This window comes from Anarhichas minor, unplaced genomic scaffold (assembly GCF_050575085.1).
Source record: "Anarhichas minor isolate MPS153535 unplaced genomic scaffold, ASM5057508v1 ptg000045l, whole genome shotgun sequence".
NCBI classification, from domain to species: Eukaryota; Metazoa; Chordata; class Actinopteri; order Perciformes; family Anarhichadidae; genus Anarhichas; species Anarhichas minor.
Genome location: NW_027466491.1, coordinates 7,604,366 through 7,615,457, shown reverse-complemented (window position 1 = coordinate 7,615,457; position 11,092 = coordinate 7,604,366). Strand labels below are relative to the sequence as shown.

Sequence of the window (11,092 nt, the reverse complement as noted above, 5' to 3'; positions counted from 1 at the left end):
GAATTGAATACACACTCTTGGCTACCTGCACCGTTAGCATTGCGGCTATAACGAGCTAATGAAAGCGTATCAAACAAGATGGTTTTGGGCTAACCTTACCGTGAACACCCGCCGAGGCCCTTTGACGTGGAAATGTGTTCGTAAAATTAAAATGCAGCTTCAAAACGAATTCACTGCAGTCCGACAGTTAAAGGAAGTAAAGTTCACGACTTGTTCGGAGTAATTTACAGACTGGCTGCAACTGTTCTGCTCTCAGTGAAGAAGGTGTCGACGTGCCGAACGAGAACGACACAATGTAACGTTTGTGGGAGTAAAAAACTAAACAGCGTGATGTTGCCACTTTAACGAATTTTCAGTAAGTGAGTAGTAATTGCACGTGCAGATTAAATAAACTGCATTTACTGGAGCATACAAACCAATATCATAGGTTTTGCTTTATATACGGCAGTAAAAAATAATCTCCCATAATTCCCGAATTATTTACTTTTTCAATAGTGGAATCACATTGTGAAATGCCGGTTTCACTATAACGATGTTATTGTGATATCTATAAAAAATGTTTTTAAATAATAATAATGCAATCAGTCAGATTCATCTTTAACTTTGTTTACTGTGCGTTTTGTCTCTTTTATGGGCAAATTAATTACACTTCAAATAGTGAAGGGAGGTGAGGAGATAAATCTGCAACCATAACTGTATATATAAAATTATTTAAGAGGCACTGGATTATTTAAAACAATGCAATATGTGTTAATAACAACATTATTATGTTATACTCAATACCTGCATATCGCGACACTAATAAACCAATTTTAAGTAACAAAGCTGTCAAAACCCTGTTGCCATGTTTGTTAATGCAGTAGCTGACAAGAAGTCATCTTTTTTAAACCGGTTTCACATTCTCATAACCCATAAAGTCATTGACACTTAAACAGTCATCGTTTTATTACAGGCCAGACTGGATTTGCAGGTTGCACAAAATAAAGGGGAAGTAATGAGATCAGCAAATCATTTATTTGTAGATTAGTATTCTCATATTAGTATTTGCACATAAAGCATATTTAGTCTTTGCAATATATCTGAAGCTGTAAACAAAATTGGGCTTCACAACCAACATTCAGAGTTTGACATGCAAATTCAAAATCATGTTACAAACAAACTAAAGCCACAAGTTTGGTTACTTTTTAAAAACACACATTATGCTTTGCATGAAACAATTTTGAAGAAAGTGCAGGACTTTTTATAGAAGATTAAAGTGCTGGGATCCAATTGTGTATCCATTATGTTTGAAGCTGGTCGTATTAGACATTTCATTGGACCAGGAAAGAAAGTGCTGAAATTATGCAATTTTAAATTCTGAATGTTCCCCTCATACCGTCTGAAAAATGAAAAAAAGTTCCTACTGCTTTTGTGCTGAGCAGAAGTAAAAATTGTGAAGCGGAAGAGCACTTTCAGAAATATTCTACAGCCTTCACAGAAACTTCCAGCGGCTCCAGCGTCAAAGGACACTGCTGACAACCCACCCAGAAGTACGGGAAGACTCTCTCGGTGACGGCGTGCTTGAAGGTGTAGATGTGTGTGTTGTCATCCGGGTCGTAGAAACACACCCGGCCCTTGTCACAGTCCAGCTGCACTCTGATCCTCTGCGGGTTCCTCTTCAGGTTGAGTCTCGTTAGAGGAGAGGTGCCTGCAAAGTACATCTTGTGGTAAAAGTACACGCTCAGGTAGCCGTTCTTCAGCACCGAAGACACTTTCTCTTTCCTCTGGATGGATTCTTTGGCCACGCCGACGACCCACGCCGTGTTCTCTCCCACGGTGACGACCCAGGCGTGCTTGCCTGAGGTGAAGCTCTCGCGGCCCAGCACACCGGTGTCGGGGTCGAACCTCTCCGGGTTGTCGGGCAGCTTCTGCTTCTCGTCACTGTCACAGACGCTGGCGAGGTCTTCTGACAGGATGAGCCACGGGGCGGCGGTGTTTGGGTCCAGAGTCACCGGGGCTGAAAACAAAAACAAAACATGGCAGACTGTCAGCCGTCTCTGGTAACACACTCTGACTGTAGTCCACTCAGCATCACAATCTTTTACGCACCTCAGGAATACATGACAGTCTGAAGGTCTACAGAATAAACCGAGAGCTGTGAAGCAGGATAGAGGATGTACTCACTGAATTTGACGGTTTGATGCATCTTCTCCCACACGTGGAAGTTCAGAGACCCCAGACATCTGGCCACATCGATGAGTGCTCCGGGAGGCATGACTGGATCTTCGATTGGGCTGTTAACTCTGCAGGGAGCAGAATCAGGCAGTTTAAGCATCTTGTTGTGAAAGCAGAGAAAAGACAGAAAACTTTAAAAAGTAAGGTTTTTTTCACCTTGCCAATGTCGTCTTGCATTTCTGAAAAAAAGAGGCAAAGTCACAACATTTTTAAGAAAATAAATGGTATATTTATGAGAGTATCTTTGCGCTTATTCATATTTTAAACGTTTACAAACTCACATGAAGGACAGAGATGCCCTCCAGAGCCATCTCCTCCTCTAAAACTCTGATGGATTCGGACACGGACGTTATATTCCCGACGATTTCTTCGATCTTCTGCATCAGCGCTCGACTCTTCTGCTCCTCCTCCCTCTTCAGCGCCTCCATCCTGGCCTCCTCCTCGGCGTCAAGGAAGCTGTGAAGCTTTTCGAACTCCTCCCGGGTCCGTCTCTCCACGAAGCGAGCCTGGACCTGAGGTAAAAACCATGCGTGAGCATGGCTTGGAAAGGCCCAGCGCTGCTTAATTTAATGAGTGCACGATCTTTAGCAGAAATGTCACCTGAATGTATGCAACAGCATCCTCGTAGTTTTTCTTCATCTTGTCAAAAGCGTCCCTCTTCTCCTGCATTGAGCCGAGGGCAGACTTCATCTTCTCCTGAGAAGGTAAATAAGAGAAACTTCATTTGAACGCTTGTTTGATTATTAAACTAGGTTTTAGACACAACGGCTGCTGTATGTACCTTCACATCCACGACAGCCTCGCTGACGGGGCAACAGTCGTGCTGTTTGTGCTTCCTGGAGGTGTGGCAAACCACACAGATAGGCTCCTTGTCCGGGAGGCAGTAGAGCTTGAGCCTCTCGCCGTGCAGAGGGCACATCTCCCCCGGATCGCAGTACAGCTCTCCCCCGGTGTCCTCCGGACCCTCGCCCTCCTGGATGTAGGCCTCACACAGGTTCTTCAGGGTGAGACTGGGCACGGGTTCATCCACACTCTGGGTCCTGCACAGGGGGCAGTCGCGTCTCCGTGGCCCTTGGGTCCAGTACTGCTGCAGACAGGGTGCACAGAAGCTGTGGCTGCACTTGAGGACCACCGGGTCCCTGAAGATCTCGCAGCATATTGAACAGGAGAGGTCCACCTCCGGGAGGGAGAGCCTGCCTGCCATACTGACACTCTTGTTTTGCTCTGAAAATGAAAGCAGGGCAAAGGTAGGCACAGATCAAAACACAAAGCCCTTCTTCATACCCACAATCCCCTGTAGTCTATTTACTTCCCCCTATGACCACACATTAGTCTTTGAAAGCATTTGAGTGCAAACTGATTAACTTTATGAAACTGACAGTCGGAGGCAAAACATACCTCACACACAGAGTCCTGTAACAGATATCCGAGCTTAGACGCAGACACTTCCTGCTTCCTGTTGATGAGTCATGATGAGTCACCCAAAGGGGGCGGAGTCTCAGAGGCAGAGCAGGCGTTTTTAACCCTTACAAGGCATTTACAGTCCAGATCAGTGGCTCTAAAAACACTAACTAAAACCAATCTGAGAAGATTCTTTGGTTGAACTGCTTACAACTCTCATTATGGGGGGGGGGGGGGGGGGGGGGGGGGTTTGAACAGTTGAAACTATAAATAAGAAATCTTAAAATTGTATATAAGGCTATGCAGTTAAAGCCAATATGCAAACATGTGCATTATGAAATATTGAATAATCATGTAGCACTTTGGTCCCAAACAGCAGCCTCTTCGCATTAGTCTCTGGTGGTGTTATGGAGTCCTGTAAACTGCTTTTAGCATATGTTGCCATCTAGTGGCAAAAAGCAGGGAAGAGTTTATCATCAGTGTGCAACCAACGCCAACTGCTGAGCAGATTATGCAGTCGAATGGGCAGTGTAATCAGTTAGCAAATTTCTGTTTTTGCCTGTTATGAAGGTTAGTGATCGACACACTCATTTGGTATTTCCGTCTTTCATTTAACAACAAATACGGCAGTTTGTTCCTTTCCGATTTATGCACGGATCATTTGATTTTATGAGAAAACTTTTCTGTGGATTTATCATTCATAATGTATGTTGAAGGGGTAAAGTTGTTAGTCACACTCAGGCATTTCTTACATTTCTTTCAGGATTCTCATCTTCATTCATCACACAGTATGCTCCAACTGTCCAAAAAAGACTTTCCTGTACGTCTTGCTGTTTTTATGCTCCAAAGAACAAAAGCAGATAAGAGTCTGCTCACTGTGGGTTCTTGCTCCTTGATAAATGTATTGTTCAACTTTAGGGCATCAGTGTGCAGACTCTATTCATCTTCATTTTTCATTCTGTCCACTTGGACCCATCTACAGCCTCCACATGGCTTTTGGGATTGTAACTTGATTAACTGTGTGTAGCGGGAACTTTTCTTGATTGTTTGGAAGCTCCTCGTCAGGAGCCCGGGGGCCTGATGATGTGCTGTGTTTGACCCTATTGTCCCTCTCTGGTGTCTGATTTGCGCCATGGACTCCTCACCTGGTCAGCACCATTTGAGTAATAGGGAACATTTTGGAAAGAAACAAAAAACACGACACATTAACGGATCCCCCGACCAACCTTGCATTGAAACGCAAGTCTATCAAGAGCCGTTTTTGGAAATGTGGGTAAAGAGAAGACACGGTGGCAACATTTAACTCTTTTTCCAAAAAACAATTAAGTTTACTTTCTGCAGGAAATATATCTTCTCTAAATGCATTGCTTGGATGTGGTATGTGGAAAGATCATAAAATGCTTTATACGGTATTGGGAGAATTTTGATCGCCTCTCAACAGTTCGCAACATGGCGAAAGGCTGAGCCGGCGACTTGCAGCTAACGGTGATAACAGCGCAAACATGCTCACAGAGCTAACAGTGTTTACCTTGATCAGCTGCCACCACCATCTGAGATCAGTGCTGGGCCAGTGGGACACTCTAACATGCACGGAAATGCACTAAAAGCACGCACGGCCGGACCGGCTACGTCAACAAAGAATGGAGAAGCTCGGATAACAACACACAGAGGGCAACATTACTCCACTGTATATTTAGCTAATAGCTGTTTGCTGCTATATTAATGCTCTGAATACCATATAGGGTGAGAAAATGTGCCAGTTTAATCAACCGACGACCCTCCGCTGTCCTCCAAATGCCCGAGGGACAGCCTCAAACACAAATCAGTTTCTACATTTAATTTTATTTTACTGGCTGTGTTATTCATGTAATCATTCAACACTTCATTAGTCACTTCTTTGACACATTTTGGTATGCCACAGGGACTCAAGAGTCTCCAGTTTTTCATTTAAAAAAAAAAAGGAGCTGCAGAAGATTATTTTAATCATAGATTGATGGTAGTCTGTACTCGGCCATCCTGTCACCTTCAAGAACAACGTCAGCTTTCCAAAACTAACTTTTAATTGAGCTGCGTTTTCCTCAGCTGATAGCGCTATACTAGGCTTCTATGGTTTTGACACGAGTACAGCAACATGCACAGATGGCCCGTTTGTCATTTGTAAAGGAGGGTTTGGAGTTTCCAGCAGATGCTCTGGTTGTTAATTTCTTCACTTCCCTCCTGGAATGACTCAGAGTCTTTTAAAAAGGCCTGCTGAGCGCCGCTCCAGTTTGGGTCAATGAAGCATTTACTCTGTTGATGCTCTGTTTAAATACGACATCGTGAAAATGCTGTAATGTCTTTGCTGGCCTGCCACTGTTCATACAGTAAGACACTAATGCTTTTTACGCCCGAGGGTGGAATTTATGTGACATTGTGCATCATAAAATGAACTTGTTATATGCTTGTTATTGTGCTTGCACTGCTTCGCAAGTCTTTATGAGCCATATGTCATGTACATATTTGTTTCTCGCTAACATTACATAATCAACTCCTTTACACAGCAGTACAGAGTATTTGTCACTTCTGAAGTCTGGAAGTTGGCATCTCACTTTATTGGGGAAAAACGAAATCATATTTCTACTCACATGACACCTTGGACAATAAAGACCGACACCATCCTTGTACTGAGATGAAATTCAGCACCTTTCTCCCTGATGTTGTTATTATCATTCGCCACTAGATGTCAGAGTGCACCCACGTATGGTGAAGTCAGCTATAAAGCACCAATAAAAAAGGTACTTTATGCCGCAGCATTTATGCAGAAGTCTCCTGATTGCTTCACATCTAAAATGACTCGAGGTAAACCGACAAATATCAGGAGACAACATGTAATCTGTGTTATCCTCCCATGTTAGGTGCTTTGGAAAAACCTGTGCCAACTCTGAACGAAGCAGTTTAATGCTCAAATGTACCTGGACGTTGCCTGTCCAACCTCTCCTTCCCTGTAAATTGGCTGTCAGCCGGTGTGACCCAAGCTAATAGTGATTCATTATTGCTCACACCCTGCTAGTGTTCACAGAGCTTCACAGGGGCTGAAGAGGGGGGGAAGGGGAAGGGGAAGGGGGGGGGGGGGGGGGGAGGTCTGTGTCAATCTCACAGCATCTAATGAGGACAGGCAGGCTAACACACAGCAGAGACAACTCCAGGTCGGACCCGTCTCTCGGCCCGATACTTTGCAGAGAGCGTCGCTCTGACGGATACTGTCAGCGGACGGAGCGCCATCCTTCTCAGGTTGAGGAAAGTATTGATGATTGCAGCCGAGGAGGTGCATTAAAAAATAATTAGTGAAACATAATTCAATATTTACTTCATCCTCGTACAAGCCTATATTTGCACACTTGTGACAAAAAGTCAATAGTCTGCTGTGCAGTAAAGCTGGACAGCAAAAAGTAAACTAAAGCCAGTGAATTATGGGAGACTAAGAGGAAGGAGCGAGAGAAAGGTAAAGAAAGACAAAGAGGTATTTTATTGTAGCTATAGATTGAGCATGTTGGCAGGCCTCCTTAGAGTCCCCAGCACTTGCTTTCACAACACCTGTTCAGTTTCCCCTTGGTTACATATCCCTTTATCAAGGTCCCACTTTCTAACCAGTCTTTGCAATAGTGACTAGTGCCTGTTTTAGTGGTCGATGCTTTGTTGATGAATTAAGCAAATAAATGAATGCTACTTAAAATGACAAAACCTGCATTAACTTCACTTTTCAGCCACTTTGTGGCAGCAGAAGAAAGCTGTAAAGACCCCCCCCACACTATATTATCACCTTCTTAATTACTTGCAACTTAATTACCCCTTTTATGCAGTATACCTCAGAAGGTGGTGGCGGCGTTTTTTAATCCTCTGAAGGATTTGTTTGTTTTGAAAGCTAAGCTTATTTCTTCCTCTCTTTATTCGCATGAATTTGACTGAGCAGTCTGTGTTTTGTTATTTGTACAGACATTAGCTTTATATGCGACCACATCAAATCCAACGTCAACGCTCGCAATGTATCAAGTCGAACTTCGTGGCTCAGTTGTTTCCAATTTGGAGAGCTCCTCCTACTTGACTGCAACCATACTTGTACATTCCTCTGAATACTGAAATGACTGCAGTAGGCAGCAGCTGAGTCAGAGCGTCGTGTGGAGAGGACATAAGATTAATCTCAATTGCTACCCGGGAGACGAGACAAAGAGAGAGGGACAAGGGCACCAGAACTGATTTATACTTTGCTGTATAAACATTTGATCTTTTTCAGATTAAAATACTTGTGACGCATTGACAAATCATTTTCATGCTCTTCACATTGTGACTCATGAGCAGAGAGCTCCATCGTCGTCAAAGGGAAAATACATCCATTTCATCAGAGGACGCTTTCATTCCGTCTCTTCTTTGACACATGAATTGAGTGCTCAATATAAATTGGATTAAATGCACAATTTCACTGGGGCTTGCGAGGCACTGTCACCAAAGACCAGGGACCCTTATTGTTAGTCATATATTGATTTTTGCCCTTGGTAACAGCTGAGAAACTTTTGACAGCCATCTCACACTGACACCGCAGGAGATGTAGTAAGAAGCAGTTTAGTTCTTTTCACTGCTGGCTATTTTTAGTGTGTATTTGGAGGTGTGTGGACTGAAACGACACACTTGCATGTTACACACCCACACACAAATGTGCCTGCACATGAGCACCCCGGCATTTTTACACAAATGCGCACTGAATTCGAGGTGAACTCCATCTTATTGGAAAGGCTGCTGGAAGAGCCTGGGGCTCAGAAAACCTCTTTCAGTCTCTGGAAGGTTGCCAGGCCCTCCAGATTCACAGGAAAACCACAGTTATCAGTATTTCCCCTCCCCTGCCCTCCTCCACTCTCACTCACACACACCTGCACACAGCGACCCAACCCACTGGAGTTTAAAAAGGAGTGACATCAATTCAATAAGCCCGGGCTGACAGGGACAGCGCAATACGCCACAGCACAGCTGCTCTCTCCATCTCTTTGCTAACCCATTTCCCCTCCTGGCTTCCTCCCTTTCCCTTTAAACTCTAGCTCAGCAAAGCAGAGTGATGACAATTTTGTTTTAGCCGGATGAATCTGCTGTCTGATGACCCAGATCTTTATTAGGTTTTTGTCACTGCTTTGCTATCAAAAAACGATTTAGAGTATGTCAGGAAATGGTTTCCCCTGTCTGGAAAATTGCTGACAATTATTTTCTGCTGGAATTGAGTTACATGTTCCTTTTTTATTTTTCTTCTTAGGATGTCATGTCATTTCGAGGAGGCGAAGTGAGATGTCAATTAAATTGCTCTCATTCCTGTAAAGATTCATGATATCGAAAAATAATCTCAATTACATCAAACAGATCGAATTGTAGACTTCTAAGGCGGATCTTTGTGGAGGCTGTCGCAGGGCCAGGAGGACCGTGCACCGGCCGTCTCTATGTGGGTCATTTGGCTCAGCCCAGGCCAGAGCCGCCTGTCACCGTCGATGTGTCAAATCAGCTGTGGCACGACAAGATAGGCTGCGGGGCTGAAGCCAGGGATCTAACATGGCGAAGCGACATGCTCGAAGCCCGCAGAACGCTCGCACTAATTGTGATCAGCACCTGCATCATGGCCGACTTTATCTGGTGTATCAAAATCCACTTTAAAAAAAAAAAAGGAGCAGAGCAAAAGCCTGTGAGGGGTTTTGTTCTCCAGGAACAGATTGGCCCCCAGCATCTTCTCATTTCATCTGGCGGAGGGAGGCTTGGGTCTCTTTAAAGCGCAGATGGATGTGCTTGCTCCACCAGCATGACACCCAAAGGGCCTCTGCCACGTGATAGTGCACATTACGAGCTGAACCCGTTGACAAATACCCCGCCCTTGATGGCTCTATGTTGGGGCAAATATAAGATATGGATTGCTGGATGGAGCTGCACAATCCCCCACTGACCCCTGCAAGTCCTCTATGTGTGCACACGTGTGTGTGTGTGTGTGTGTGTGTCAGTATATGTGTTAAAAAGCACAGGACAACACATCGAGGAGTGGGTGATAAATGACCTGATGGCCTGGACAAAACCGTGGCAGAATACAGAGCTCACTTTAAAAAGAAAACACGAGTTGCTTGGGTCGTCGTTTTCAGACAACTCAATCAAACACACCTACGCTGGTTAAAATACTTGCCCCGCTTTTCCTGACTGTACTTTTTGTGACCTCAGCGTTAACATTCCTGGGGCTGCACATGTCAGAATGATTTCAGCCACTGATAATTCTGTGGGATTATAATATATATCGTTTTGTATCTGTAGCTCCATGGAGGGTATGAATGATATGAATCCCCATTGCCAGAAAACGGATTGGAGCTTTCGCCGGACTTAAAGGTGTCGAACCGTCCGTGATGGCTGTAATCCTGTAATCTGGTCAGTCAGCAGCACCGCAAAAGGTCCTTAAAACAGTACGTACAACACACACAAAGAGACGGACAGAATATACGGAAGGACAGCACTGCCATTAAGACTAAAGCTGCCACACCAGCAACACCACCGCCCACATCGCATCTGCCATCATATCCCACCTCGCATTGCTCCATTTTACCCTCGGCTGAAATCACCGGGGTGTTGGCATTTTCTACGGGATTATAATAATGTTCACGCTCCCTTTCTCTTTGAATGTTTGTGCTTACATTCTTACATGCGATGGGTTGAGTTTTATACACAAAAGTAAATAGACCTTTGGGCACATTCCGGGTTCCGTTTGTATTGCTGTCCTTAAACCTTTATTAGAATGGTCATAGAGATACAGTGGGCTTCTGGGTTCCGGCAAACTGTTGCACCAATGGCACTAAAGGTTTGCCCTGACGCATGTGACCTACTGGAAAGGTGTTATTTAATATTCACTTCAGCTAAGTTTCATAGTGTTCAAAATTACCCTCAACCAGAAAAGCTAAAACAGCAAAGAAATCTCAGAAGGGCCTAAAGACTAGAGTCTAAAACGAGGTCTGCAACAAGTCAAGGAAGGATCCGAAGGACCCGACTGTACAATTCCTCACCTCTCTTAAGCCCTAAAGAAGGGGCGTCGTCACACCCTGATTGGCCAAGAGGGGAAATGCACCAAGCTGCTCTCAATTCTTAATTAGGAGCCGGTCCTGACACCCCGCGCAACAGGTGATCTGAATAACCCTCCAATCAACGGTCCTGACCCCTTAATTAAAATAAGGGTTTGCTCGTCCTTTGAAATTCGACATCTTGTTTGCAGTAACTGCTGGGCAGAAATGAACTCACATTCCTCTCGGTAACCAGCCCGTCCCCTCCTACTCCCTCATGTATAGGCTAGCAGAAGAGATTTAGAGGCTTGGGAAGAGGGACACAGACATGTTGCCGGGATACCAGAGAGCTGAATACGCTGATTGCATCTTATGCTTCAAGTTGTATGCTGAATCGGATTACGGTGGCTGTTTGTACCTTATTAGTGTTGATTTGT

General features: G+C 44.5%; 1 protein-coding gene across 1 annotated transcript; it reads right to left on the bottom strand.

Moving 5' to 3' along the window:
- Positions 1-995: 995 nt before the first annotated feature.
- Positions 996-3,681, bottom strand: trim35-14 (tripartite motif containing 35-14). Its single transcript, XM_076111773.1, has 7 exons — positions 3,613-3,681; positions 2,996-3,438; positions 2,815-2,910; positions 2,496-2,726; positions 2,371-2,393; positions 2,164-2,282; positions 996-1,996 (listed from the first exon to the last, which is right to left on the bottom strand). Exons 2-7 carry the CDS (start codon positions 3,416-3,418, stop codon positions 1,452-1,454), a joined length of 1,437 nt encoding a protein of 478 aa, XP_075967888.1. The 5' UTR covers positions 3,419-3,438; positions 3,613-3,681; the 3' UTR covers positions 996-1,451.
- Positions 3,682-11,092: the final 7,411 nt, after the last annotated feature.